Genomic DNA, 14,593 nt, shown 5'->3' with positions numbered 1-14,593 from the left:
TAAATGGAGATTGCTGACAAATGTGAATGGTGTACCATCTGTGTGACCAGTGATCTTTGTCCGCGGTGGCTTCCATCACTACTTTCCTTCCTTGCATGTGTGACGTAACTCTATAAAAGAGAGTGCGGTGAAAACGCCGCCGCTATACCGTTTCCGTACGCTAGGCTGGGCCATAGCGTCCCGACCACCGACACAGAAAGACGCGAGCGGAACACTTCCGCTGGAGCCCACGGACTCAGTGAAAAAGTCAAAAGGTGAAGTGCCCTTCACGGACGAGTGCATGTGTTCACGTGTTAGTGAAGTGTTGTGATCTCGTGATAGCAACAGTGTCCCCGTGACGTGTCTGGACTCCGGCACTGTCGCATCGCGGCCTCCCAGTGCTGATGATTAAAGGCCTCTGTTTGTTTCAGATACGAGATGAGGTCGTTGTTGTTGTTAGCGGCGGTGTGCTGCTTAGTGTTGTTGGCATGCGGGAGTCCCGTTTCGCGGCTGGAGGAGGAGAAGGGAGTGAGTAGACAGGCGGCGCCGGCGGCTCCCGTGCCCGCTGCGTCCTCCGACGACGATGATGATGATGACGACGACGATGATGACGACGATGACGTTGATCTGGACGACGCATTAACTGGTGACGGTAAGTCCAAATTCTAAATTACAATAAAAAAAAGAAAAGAAAGCAGGATAACGGATAACTACTATTTTAGAACCATTCTAGACGTTTACATCCAACAGTTATAATTACATTATACAATTACATAAACGATATTAAAAAGAAATCTTCATTCAGATAATTGATAATAATTTATATTACTATGAATTCTGTAAATAAGTTGAAGCATTTGTATTTAGAAATTCTTAAGAAATTAGAGTTATCCATTGGCTACATACGAGTATAACTTTAAATTACTCTAATAATTTAGCTTACTTAGCATAGCATAAAGAAATGAACAAAAAAGGAAATAGCTATTTTTCATATTTACATATCGGGATCCATTGGTGCGGGTCGAGACTAGCTGATTAGTTTTACCGTTTAAATAACCAGGAGACGTAACGGCAAATCTCAGAGATCGTCATTCCGATCAGTATAACAGCAAATATTTTGCATATTTTACAATAAATAAAGGCGTAGAAGACTTGTATTCATATGCGCAAGAAATAACTTATATCCAATGTGCACCTGGGTAATTGTCTGGTTAATAAGATTATATTATGATGCATGGGCCGATCATATGATTGTATGTATCATGATACCGTGATTTATGGCAAATTTTATTAGCATTTAATGTTCATAAACACATAAACATTCCTAAAGCGTGAATAGAACATAAAATTACATTTAATATAGCTACTTGGATGCTTAATAGAGACAAGAATACGTTTTATAGTAATGGAATCAGAAAACGTTAAGCGTCCAAAAGTTTGGCAAACTTTTAGAGTAATAGAAGCAAATTCGTATCCAACGTGGAAAGTGTTACGATTGATCGATAAAAATTCCATTGAATCAGGACACGGACGCTCGCGGAATGTGAGAAGAGGAGCGTGACAGGTGCTCTCATTCGTTAATTAATTCAAACAGAAAGACTCAATCAGAGAAAATGATGCTCCCCGGCTTTCTAACGAAAGGCTCGCCTTGCTCAGGACGTCATGCATCGCCGCACGCCTAACTGTTCGCTCTACAGTTCATTTGCGTTTATCCACCGCGTTTACTAAATTTAAGATAAAGTAATAAAAGTTATTAAAGATTTATTGCGTTCGTTTACTTAAATGTTTTATATGATTAATGGCGCATTGGGCACTATTAATTTAGCCCATTTACCACTTGTTACTGTTTAAACATTAATTTTGGATTAAGTTACAAAAAGTCACATTAGTCCTAAATAGATTCACATTTTTCCACTTTACTAATTGTTACTAACTGTAACTTGAATTAGTGTTCAAATCTTTATATGAGTAAACACATAAATAACACTGATATTTATAATGATTGTGATAAATTTATTAAGTCATGTAAATTTGCACAGATGATGATGATGACGACGATGACGATGAAGAAGACGATGACGAAGAAGGTGAAGATGATGAGGAAGACTACTTGGAAAGACTAATTGATGGTATCATTGGAGGTAAGATATTGCTCTATATTAGCCAGCCTAAAAATCATAAAAATAATGTTTTTGATAAAGTGAAAAGTCGAAAATATATGAATTTTAACATTGGAATATGCTAAATTACTCTCTAATGTACCTAAATACTGTTTGTAATACGTTTATAAGATTTTTCATGTTATATTTTTGCCTCAGATGATGATGACGATGAAGAAGAAGAGACAGCAGCTGTACAACCAGTGGTGGCTCCAGTCGATACTGTGGCCGCTGCACCTGCCCCCGCCGCCGCCGCCGCTTCCTCTGTTGAAGAGGCCGCAAACGCTGCCGAAGAGGTAGAAGGCTCAGAAACAGAAGCCGTTGCTGAAGCTGAAGAGACTGAAGCGCAAAAGGAGCCCGCCAGTGCTGAAGTAGAGACCCCTGCCAGTTCAGAAGTTAACGCGGCCGCTGACGCCGACGACGACGAAGACGAAGAAGGCGACATTACTGACGCTCTCGATGATGATGAAGACGACGACGAAGATGAAGAGGATGATGACGATGATGACGACGACGAGCTTTCCGACGCACTCGGCAGGACCATTCCCAAGCAAGCACGTGAGTCAAAAAAACTGAAGGCAAACATCGCGGCACTCGCGAAAAAGAGCGGGAAAAAAGCCAGCCACTACGGCAAAGTAAAGAAAACTAAAGCGACATCCGCCGCGGTCGCAGCCGCAGAGCACAAAAAGTTCAGATAGTTAGTAAGCGACGCCGGAGTCCCGGGCACCTGCCCTCCATCCACCTGAGAGACCACTGCGGTCCCCTCCTTTAGCTTAGCTATTTATTGACTATTTATTTATTCTATCTAATTTATTTTATTTATTAAGTGCGTGTGCTTGATGTGTGAATGTGTAAGTATGGAGTCGAGAGAGTTAAAGTTAAATTAATGTCTAGATCATGTCACACTAGTTTCGTGGCAATTTATTTGAAATAAATCTGTTTGTTCGAATTTACTGTGTGAAATTTTTTATCTCACCTTGGCAATGATTTGTGCGTGATTACAGGAATTTCGTAAGTCATTAGACAAGTAATTGTTATCGGTCAGAATCCTAGTTCGTTTACTTTGTCAGGAGACAGTGACATTATCTAGCGATATTAATTTAATTGATTGTAATAATAAAGGTATACTAGTCAAAATAAAATATTTATATAACAATCTCCTTTTCCCTTATCTCTACCAGCATATATTTACAGCTATCTGATACGTAATGATTTTATAGCAATATATTATTTATTCATATATTTTAACATTTATATTATTTAATAGCGATATTGATATTGTATATAGAAATTAAAATATGGCTTAAGTAACTAGCTTTTTGACCGATTTATATATGTAGTTTAACGCACAAACCAATATCCTCAATCCTTATCCTAACAAACTATTCCTATTTCCGCTGTTTAATACTTTGATCTGTACTATTTATGAAAGTCACGGACGAGATTCCATTTAGAGATGGGAACGATCGATGGGCGATAGTAATCTAGAAATCCCGCGCGTGTCCAGCGAGGGGAGGGGCTTCGTAGACTGTCAAGGAGGAACTAGTTTGTAGTGGATGTGTGTTAACGGGTCGGCCGGGCATTGCGTCTATCGTCCGCTTACTTTCCCATCCGGAGCCCGTTCGTTGAACTCACCCGATTTCTTCTACAGCCTTGACACTTTCTTTGACCTTGCTTCGATATCGTCCAGGAACGACCTTGACGCATCTCGTGGACACCAGAACCCATAGAAAGTAAATCGCACTAAATAATTACTCTTACTAAATGACGAAGTCACCGCGAAATTTGCGTGTCCGAACGTCCGCCTCAGTGAAAACGAGATAATGAGATGCGAAAAGAGAAATTTTAAAATTGTTTGTCGTTGAGAAATTCTGGGAGAGTCGCAAAGTGTCATATTCGACCTAAATGGAACCAGTTTATTACCGGTATCACCTAAAATGACCTGATCCAACGCGTCTCGTCTCCCTTTCACGGAAACGAAATTATATTGCCTATTTGAGAAATTAGTGGACGAATAATGATCATAGAGTCTATTCATAATTTATAACTTTGACGTGATCTTACATAATGCTCAATTAATAAGGAAGATGTAACAAGGCTATTAATTTATGAGTTTCAAGTTACCGAATCGATCTATCACTAAATCTTTAGAATATCGAAGCGGTCCGAGTAGCGTTCGTACGTATTCCATAATTAGATTTCTTCGAATGTACGTGTTGCAGCGCGCAGTTTCTTTTACGTGTGGAAAATAGAAAATCCACCGTTGAGTGGTCCTATTAATTGTTGTCTGCGATTAGAATTCAGCGGGAGCTCGCCAATACCGAAACAGTTACTCGTTCGCGTGCCTACACAACGTGATTTGAATTTGATGTATTTGCCGTATGAATTATCGACCGGTTGAATACCTAATTATAACTGCTATACATAGTTGCGTGATATCATGAAGATGTAATTGAATGACTAAATATTTACACAGGTGACATTTTAATAAAGAGAAATTGTATGTTAATTAATTAGGTTTCCCTTGCGGTTTTGTGAACTCTTTATGTAAGCAGATTTAATTAAGAAATGTTAGGAACTATTCGGATAGATATTTCTGAATAAATTTAGACCAAATTATGGTGTACTAAAATTGGCGTTGAATATGTAGTGAAATAGGCACTTTTAAGTTTCTTTAATCACAACAACACACGTACCTAGGTGTTTATAATTATACATTATTTAAAAAGTGATATCAAAGTAATTGAAAGGTTATATAAGCGGGAAAATAACTCCTTGACAGTCTGATAATACCAAATTGAAATTGTTAAAATACTTCATATGAATTGATATTATCGCATGTATCTCGCATCTCGATCCATTGGAAATATAATTATGAGGCTCTATATGGTTTGCTGACAATATATTTTGTTGTTATCCAACATGTTTCAAATAACAAAAAAAAATTACACATACGAAACACGAGTACACGCATTATATAAAACACAACATACAATATTCCACTAAACACAGAATCAAGTTTTATATTTATCTTTCTTTTGAATTTCACTTGACGAAACAAAATGTAATAAACAGGCGCATTGGAAGACGAGCCGGCCAAGAAGCCCGCAGTACCCGCCATCTACATAGTCAAGTACAACAGATTCATCGACAACATTATTGAGAAAATGAACGACATTCTGAAGCGATCGTACGATCCCGTTAGCGTGAAGCTCCAGCCGATAGACGCGAACAAAAAGAACTCCAAACCAAAGAAGAACAAGAAAAAGTCGAACAAAAGGTAAATTTAACGTTTCAATCTTTAGCAGTGTTTTTAACGGTTGTATATTCAACCGCAATATCTTTAATCAATGTCTGACTTTAGCGCTCATTGAGAATTCTTCGTCGTTAGATTTTTTGTTAATCGAAAACACTTTCTCTTACAAAATATTTGGCAAATTCATGACATTTGATTGATTTGATTTATTCTAGAAAAACTTCCACCAAGAAGAAGAACACTGCGCGTACTGGATCAGACAAAACGAAAGTTAAGATAACGACAACCGAGATTCCTGAGAGCGCTAATAAGATCGAAGAACACGTTTCTGAGGAGACACCTAACAACATCGTAGTTGAAACTGTGACGATGCAAGCAAGAGCTTTGAAAGAGAAAACAGGAAATGAGAGTAGTAAAGCCAAGCCTGTTGCCAAGCCAAAGCCTCCAACTAAGGCAACTAAACCGAGGCCGAAGCCACCTACTAAGACTACGACGAAGAAGCCGCCCGTTAACAAGAACAAAGTGAAAACTTCTGAGAAGAGCAAGCCAAGAGCTAAAGGCACGCTGTACGGATTGTCGTCGTTGAGGAGAACTGGCGATGTTGCTGTCAGCATTATGTCAGACCACACAACTGTAAAGAGCAACTTCGCTGTCGGACCTCTGATTTTGAGGGTTGAGAAGGAGGTAAGACCTAATTCCGAGTTTTTTGTTACCCTCAGCATTTTTCTGCGACATTTATGGTAGCACATCTGTAAGTAATTAATTGATATAAAACACCTTTGTAATTAGGATTAAACAATGTAGTAGAGTTGATTTAAATAATAAAAAAATAGAAATTGACTTTTTGTTAAAGCAATATAAATTTCCAGGTTGGTCGTGGATCTAAAAAGGAAATCAAGTCGGCAACGGCCACTACCGCTGAGATGAGCGGCAAGATTAGTCTAAGAGTCAATAACCAAGGTGTTGCAACACTGCACTCTATCAAGGTTTTGCAACCAAAACAGGTAAATAAATACTTATACATATAACATTGACTTATTTCCCAATTTATACTTTTTTATCCAATGATGATAGTGTCTGAGTAATTGTAATAAAAGAGAAAATTGAGTGCTAAAATAAAGGTAATTTGGTATTACTGTAAGTACAGGTACTTGTAAGGGCAGTGTAAACGGATATGTGCAGAAAAGCTATAGGTTGTGTATACATAGGTACTAATAATACTAGTACTATTAGACTAACTACTAAAGCACCATTTTTTTTATAATATAGGAGTAGAAGACGAGCATGCAGTCCACCTGATGGTAAGTGGCTACTGCCGCCCATGGTCATCTGTAATCAACCTCAAATAGGATTAGATATTCCTACCTGAGGTCGGCCACAGATGCGCCGCTACCCCTGAGGACTAAGCTGGAACGCCTCGGAAAAGTCTGTCTCCCTTACCACACCCTTCTAACCGGAACACAGCAGCGCCTAACACTGCTGTTATTAGGTAGAAATAGGTGTGGCGGTGGTCCCGCCGGAGTCGAACCACAAAGGGTTCTACCCTATACCTTCAGATTACATATTACATACACTGTGTTTATATTTATGCTGTTGTATCCCCGGTGAAAAAGTGAATTGTGTTAATTGGTATTTTAATGTGACAGGTTCGTGTCGACAGCAACCACGAGCGTACAAGAGAATTGGTATGGCAACGCAGCGCTAGAATCGCCCACGTCGTTTCTGAGAAACTGTTATCTGCGTCCAAACCAATGTTCCTCCACCAGAGCGTGGTACGTCAGTAATTATAAACGATACAACAAATTTAATACATGTAGACGTACACATGTATTTATTAGAATTATTTATTTGTGGTTTAGGGAACGCATGGTGCCTACTATTTCGATACTGTTATGGTGTGATAGTGTTAAAATGGTGAAGAAAATGGTTTTTAGGGATTAAAAATAAATTCCAGGCGCAAAGAAAAACTTGTAAACGTTACGATTGAGTAAAATGTCGATTAATTTTAGAAATATTTTATTCAGCAATTCTATTGATTAGATATAAGCAGCATTGCATTTAATAGTTTTTATTGAGATTTATTTTGAAGTATAAGTAAATAAAACATTTCGTTTGTAGATAGTAAGATTTATGATACTCATAATAACATAGTCAGTGGATGCATTTATTATTATAGAAAATGGTGCTAAGACTTTAATTAAAGTATATCTCAATTTAGTTTTAAGTATTTTTTGTAGTATTTAGAGAATATTTACATGAAATAAAAGTCTGAAAATATATTGTGCTGTTTATTTATTAACATACGAGAGGAACTAGGGTGAACACATTAAATAGGACAACAAAACACATAACACACAATGTACTCAAATATTTTTTCCTTAATTAGATTACATGAATTTCTTCATTACTGTTTAACTTTAACATTAACATACTTACGATATGATTTTACTTGACAAAAATATTTAAAGGCATTAATTATGTGACATAATTAAGATAGATTTTGGCTGAAAAATAGACAGCAGAAATATAGTTAATGCGCTTGGTTGTGAGTCTTGGCGACCGAAGTAGACAAATCATTTCGTTGATTTGTCTACTATTGTCCTATAGCTTTACTGCCCAATTTCTAGGTTTTATCCTTAATTTGACTTAAATAACATTCTAGGTGGCATTATTAAATATGTAATCTAATTTTGAAACGTATTTAAGTACATTTTACAAAGAAAAACAATTGTTTACAAGTAGTGTGCGGCAGATTGTATACACTTAACATAAAATAACTTATCTAGTTGTACATAAAAGTAGTTTAATACCAGTTATACTGGATGCTTGTAATACCTCCTTAAACAATATATGGAATAAAAAGTGCTTCTTAGGTACAAAAAAGAAAATTTATTGGTGACAAGAAAAAAATCAACAACCAATAGTAAATCATCTTTGAAACACAACCAAATAAGAAAGGTGTCATAACAGGTCAGTCACAAATTTATTATCCGTTGACACCCTTCGCGTGTGAACTGTCATGCCCAATGTAGGGATGGCGGTTCTTTCCAAAAAAGATCGATTCTTGAATCAGTTCGAATCGAAGTGCAAAAAATCGAGGCTCAAAGAATCGATTCTCTAAAAATTGATCTTGGATCCTTTCAGTTAAAAAGGGTTAAGATAGCGAAAAAAGGTCATCAAGACCAAACTAGCATTGAAAAACGCAATTCGTCAGCAAAACTGTCTATAACACACTCAACCAACTTCGAAAAGATCGTCATTCCATTTTCTAGGATGAAAGATCGATCCACTGAATCGATCCATTACTGGAGATCGATTAAAACATTTTTGGCTCAAAATTTCGATTCTTCGATTAATCGATATCAGATCGCCATCCCTAGTCCGATCTACAATGTAGATAGTAGGCAATGTATGTATGAAATAGTTGTAATGATAACAAATGTAACAGCATTTCCTCAAAATAATGTATGAAGTGAACGTATTTTTGAACAAATGTCATATTTTAACACATTACACAAAATTGACAACATATTGTTGAGCTTTAGTATAAAGTTCCGCCAATAACAAATGACGTGTCATTATTGATCATTTAGTACTTAAAATACTCCAAGTATTTAAAGTTATTTCTTTCGTTTTACTTAGTGATGCGTTCTTGTGATGAAAATTTTATTTATGACAAATGAAAATATTAATTTAAAATCCATAGCTTCTAAATGCTAATTCATTAAGTAACATCGACTTTATTTCTCGTATAATTTTTGTGTGGACGAAATGGGAACTTTCAGTTACTGGAATCATTTCTACTGGGAAGGAAGAAAACATTCTGGATGGATGGTGGATAAAAAAAAAATCGGACGCTCACTGGGTTTATCATTTTATAAATGAGAACTGTTAGTCTTCTTTGGTAGTGATTACATCATAGTTTTGAATGTTGGAACACTTGGGAAAAATGTTAAAAATAAAATTAATATCTAAAACTTATGACTAATACAAACAAATAAACGTCTTAAGCTAAGGCAGGCAAAAATATAAGCAAGAATGATATGAAAAAACAATAGCGTAATATGTTAATGCACTAGGAATTGTAATAAACACTCATAATGTAGTACAGTTCCAAAGTATTTTTTGTTTTGATAGGTGTAAATTTTGTTGATGACACTTTTGGGCATTCGAAATTATGCTATGTAAATAACTTCAAAATTAATTAAATAAAAACTAAATTATTACTATTAATATTGGAGGTATTATGTATTATGTACGTCAACAAAAAAATCAATCGCTTTAAAAACAAGGACATTGTGGGATATGCATATAACTGATATAATTTGTTTCATCAGACGGCTTTTTCACATACCTACTTTTCGCGCGAACTTCGGCCGAAAAAGACACCCGAAGTAAGCGCAAGTAAGTAAATAATACATGAAACTCGGAAGCATCTATGAATTTTGCGTAAAGGGAAATAAAAATTTATTAATTATTTTGTTGCTGTTATTTAAATGTTATTTTTATGAACTGCATAAAATGGTGGCAATAACAAACTTGTAATCTTAACACTATAAACCTTTTGATTAGAAAGTTGAAAATGATAAATATTTGAACTGTTTGTAAATGATTCGATAAACTTTTTAACAGTACTCATGGGGCGTTTTTATTTCGCCTTCGCGCGTAGACCTGATAAAGCTATTTGTTTAAAAAATCATGAGACGGCAGTGGTGTACGGGTATGTAAAAGTAGCCATCGAGGTTACGTAGTAACCAAAGACCGAAAATGACCCATTATGTTGCTCACAAACAAACATCACACAATTTCCGAGGCCCAAAAAATTGTATGCGAGAAGCGCTTCGGGAGTTCTAAGTCTAAGGAGTGATAAAATAACCGAGAGTATGCATATTTGCTGGAAGAGTCATATGCAGAAAAATTGCAAGCAGTTGCAAGTGAATGTATATTTACGACAAGCAGAATTCAAGTACAAAAGATATGAAAAGATATAATTTTGTTCCAATAATAAAATGTACGTTGTCCTACCTTGTATAGTATAAGTGCCATGCTCATTATTTTATTACAACTTACATATATTTGAATTGTAAATCATTCATTCAGTTTAATCATACATCATTCTTGCCATTGTGATTCATAAAAAAATTGAAAAAAAAAACTATCTACTTTATCACGCTAAGAATGAATGAATTCACGTATCGTTCACCTCGTTTTGAATGAGTTTTCTCGCACCGTTCCTATTGTGGTTCAGTAAGGGAATGTTGTTATGTTCGGCCACTATTACCTCGACAACGTCGTCACATTGTTGCAACGAGTTATATGTAGGTGGTGGGGTCACGTTGTCCCTTTTGCCGCTTATGATTGGCATTGGAACTTGGCCGGTGAGATCTGAAACAAAAATACATTTTCTGAGATCAGTACCAAAGAACTCAACAATAATAATCCGTGTGGCACAGCTTTTAGAATTCTGGTGCGATAAGTAACGGCTTCCGGGTCTCTCCTATAGCAAATTATTGAATAAATTTGAATTTATATTTTTGTCTAGGTGTTATTACGTTCAAAATAAAGGCACACTATATTATTTTAATTGCAATATAATGAAAACGAAATTATTTTAGAAAGTACACACATTTACGTGCTAATAAACAAGCAAGTTTGTTAGGGTGGCGCAAAATTAATCACCCTATTTTGTTTTTGAATAACTTTTGTAGTGGATAAAAAAGTGACTTTGAGTAATAGAAATATTCTTAAAGAGAATATTCGACTGGAATGCGTAGTGTTACCGGCGGAAATCTTATGGAAAGTCATGGAAAATAAGGTAAAACGGGCGCAAATTTGTATCAACGCTGGTGGAAGACACTTGACACATATCATATTTTCTAATTAGCAAAAAAAAGTTACAGGCCCTGGTAAAGATTTCTATTACTCAATATAACTTTTTTTAATCAGTACAAAAGTTATTCAAAAACAAAATAGGGTGATTAATTATGCGCCACCCTGAACTTAAGTATACCCCCAATCGTTTATTTGTTACAATTTTTTGTCATCATTTAGTTGCTTGTAATGCGACATGCAATTTAATATTATTATTAAAAGGGAACTTCCGAGGCGCGTGATTAACTAGCCACTTAATAGCGTGACCATCGCTTCATGTTTCGTCAACCGCAATTCATGAAATTATACCTTAAATATATACATACCTTGTAGAGTAGTATCCAACTCGTTAGTAGTGAGTACTACGATAATACCAGAGCCGGCGCCGCTAAACACGGCCGCCACGCTCGCTCGCGGCGACAGTAACACTAAGGGCTGCCCGCGGGATGATAGGGAGTTTGATAACGCACATAGCCCTTTGGCCGCTGTGAAGTCTGCACCTGTTAAAAATAATGTAAATATAAAAGTTTCTTAATTCACATGATTTTAGTTTTTCATAAAAAAAATCTTTTTTTAAAACAGAAAACTACGTGATACGTAAATGGTCAGAGTATCCTACCGGGAAGAAATATGACTTAAACTGAATATCTGTTGTAGGTTTCGATGTTTGTCTCTGTAAGTGTCTATGGTACATACAATATGGATCCTGGTGTGTTGTTTAGTATAGTAAACGTTACATTATTTGCATTAATATGGGAAAAACTTTCGGAGTAATATGTGGTCTAAATAGCCTAATTACATTTATATTTTTTCATATCATCATCATCGAGAAATAAACATGAACGCTTTCTATATACAGCCCCACACTACGATTCCTTGTGTCGTGGTTGCCATGGACACACACATAGACAAATACAGACACTCAGACCCAGAAACAGAAATCTTAATTCATCTTTTAGATCTTTATCTGGCCGAGGATCGAACGCGGGACCCTCTGCGTGTCAGACCGATATAGTGACCGCTCCGCCACGCGGGTCGTCAAACATTCTATGATTTTAAAAATTGATATTTTCACATGCAATTAAATTTTTATGATTTATTAAATAATTCTCCTTTTACACATCATTTATAAAGAAAGACAAACCTAGGACATATCTGCAGTCGATAACAACGGGCATGCTGCAACCGCCCTGTTTCTTCGCAACGCGGCTGACATATTGTCGTATGTACTCCACGCCGGGGAAGTAGAGGCTGTTGCCCACCGTGATCAGGATGTAGTTGAGACCAGATGAATTCTGAAATTGTAAAGGTTTTTGTTTATTGCTTGTAGATAGACTTAATATTGATGGACTGACGTTATTCGGCGATTTTGAATGAGTTAAAGTCCTCTCTGCTATGCTATTTTAAGGGTGTTAGGTAGAATTATTTTCACCAGATTTTTAAATTTGTTTTAACATTGCGTCAGCAACTAATACAGCACTTGATTTGTTACGTTTTACAAGGATGGTAGTTGCTGGTGGCAAAAAGTGATCCTAAATATCAGGTTGAAACCATATATGTTAAATAAAAAAAATAGTATAGAAGAGTAAAAAAAAATATGACGTTACATATTTTTTAAGTCCATCGAACAATGCTGTTATATATTTTACGTGTTAAAAGATGGTTTATGACAACTTGGTCTCCCAATTACATTTATGTTTTTGGTGGGATTTCATATTTACAGTGACGATCTCAGCTTCCAGCTGCGGCATCGCACTGGGGTACAGCACCACACCGGCCACGATGCCGATCTCCAAGCCCATTGTGGGGCACACCCGTTTGAAGGTGGTAGAACCCTTTGTGGTTCGACTCCGGCGGCACCACCGCCACACCTACTTCTGCCCTATAACAGCAGTGCTAAGCGCTGCTGTGTTCTGGTTTGAAGGGTGTCGTAAGGGAAACATATTTTTCCGAGGCGTTCCAGCTTAGTCCTAAGGGCGGCGCATCTGTGGCCGACCTTAAGTAGGAATATCTAATCCTATCTGGGGTTGATTACAGATAACAATGGGCGACAGTAGCCACTTATAGTCCGCGCCAAACTGCTAGTCTGCTCTGAAGTTGTTGCGAGCAGGTGTAGTCATACAATTTGCTATGGCGACGCGATTCATTTCTGTATTCAGAGCGGACTAGCAGTTTTACGCGGACTATAACATCAGGTGGATTGTATGCTACTTTTATATTATAAACAAAACCACCGCCTCATACTCACAGTAACGATCTCAGCGTCCAGTTGTGGCCTAGCGCTGGGGTACAGCAGCAATAGTACGTTGAGCACCACACCGGCCACGATGCCGATCTCCACGCCCACTATAAGACATACGGCAAACGTTGCGAACGCCGGTACTAAGTCCGCGCGTCTTGATCGCCACATTGGTTTAACTACCTGTAAACAGAAAATTTTGAAACGTTTGTACTTAAGGACTCTAAAATATTTCCATCGTAAATGTTGTTGTTAGATTTATAAATTATGATTGGGATGAAACTTTTATGATTAAACTATGATTTAAATTATTAAATATTACGATATTGCGTGGTCGGGCGAGGAGACTAACATAGAAAAATAAATAGTTCATAAGATCGCGATCCAATGTCTTTGTAATTACATATCAATCACAATTAAATTATAATTATAAGAAATTTGGTGTTTTCCATCAGACAACATCATAATATATGTATGTAAGCGGTTTACCCCCGTACCCAAAAACATTATGGCCGCTGTTCTTAGTGTCTTGTGTTACTACGGTTATCCAAGATCGCTTAAAAATTAAATAATCAAAATTAGCGAGATCTTGCGAATTCTCTCGGTGCGATATACTCACTATACTATTAAGCATTTGCATTAGCCAAAGCAATGCGTGGATATGCAAATTTAATGTTACTTCGAATTTTCTCGTAACAATTACGTTAATTAGCGTAACTTACACAACAAGACAATGCTTCGACTTCAATCAACAACACGCTATCAGTTGCATACTATAATTTGATTTGAACGGGAAATTGGTAATTGCCTAATAATGAATTAGTATATTACATGTAGAATCTCAATTGTATGTAGACAAGTTATACGGTACAGTGGTTATCATGCAAGTCTGAAAGGCAAAGGCTCCGGGTTCGATTCCCGAGCAGACAGTGGGTTTGTATAGTTGTTCTTACAAGTTTTTATTTAAATAGTCTTGGTAGTTTGCATGTGAGGATTACCTAATTAGTGACGTCATTTTAAATACAAGATGGCAGACTAATTCTTTCATGTACCCTCTTTCATGCACCTCATGAGTATTAAATAAAAGAG

General features: G+C 36.7%; 2 protein-coding genes across 3 annotated transcripts in view; one reads left to right on the top strand and one right to left on the bottom strand.

Moving 5' to 3' along the window:
- The first annotated feature begins 410 nt into the window (after positions 1-410).
- On the top strand, positions 411-7,673 carry LOC140744283 (uncharacterized). The gene is made up of 7 exons (XM_073075838.1): positions 411-631; positions 2,019-2,120; positions 2,298-2,768; positions 5,214-5,418; positions 5,610-6,078; positions 6,264-6,398; positions 7,041-7,673. Exons 1-7 carry the CDS (start codon positions 418-420, stop codon positions 7,176-7,178), a joined length of 1,734 nt encoding a protein of 577 aa, XP_072931939.1. The 5' UTR covers positions 411-417; the 3' UTR covers positions 7,179-7,673.
- LOC140744282 (sodium-independent sulfate anion transporter) overlaps positions 7,670-14,593 on the bottom strand; it is a 45,059-nt gene continuing 38,135 nt past the window's right edge. For both annotated transcript variants that reach the window (XM_073075836.1, XM_073075837.1), the window contains exons 10-13: positions 13,514-13,687; positions 12,410-12,560; positions 11,592-11,765; positions 7,670-10,779 (exon numbers count right to left, since the gene is read on the bottom strand). In XM_073075836.1, coding sequence (XP_072931937.1) covers positions 10,583-10,779; positions 11,592-11,765; positions 12,410-12,560; positions 13,514-13,687 — 696 coding nt within the window. In that variant the 3' untranslated portion in view covers positions 7,670-10,582. The remainder of the gene's footprint in view (positions 10,780-11,591; positions 11,766-12,409; positions 12,561-13,513; positions 13,688-14,593) is intronic.

Source organism: Epargyreus clarus, unplaced genomic scaffold, assembly GCF_041222505.1.
Source record: "Epargyreus clarus isolate Ecla_fem2 unplaced genomic scaffold, WU_Ecla_fem_2.2 ptg000008l, whole genome shotgun sequence".
Taxonomy (NCBI): Eukaryota; Metazoa; Arthropoda; class Insecta; order Lepidoptera; family Hesperiidae; genus Epargyreus; species Epargyreus clarus.
This window is presented reverse-complemented; position numbering and strand designations above follow the sequence as displayed.

Bases quoted from the DNA above. Each gene is read 5' to 3' on its own strand.
- LOC140744283 (XM_073075838.1), top strand. From the start codon at position 418: ATGAGGTCGTTGTTGTTGTTAGCGGCGGTGTGCTGCTTAGTGTTGTTG. The intron at 632-2,018 runs GTAAGTCCAAAT...AAATTTGCACAG, and splicing joins CGACGCATTAACTGGTGACG to ATGATGATGATGACGACGAT. The intron at 2,121-2,297 runs GTAAGATATTGC...TTTTTGCCTCAG, and splicing joins AATTGATGGTATCATTGGAG to ATGATGATGACGATGAAGAA.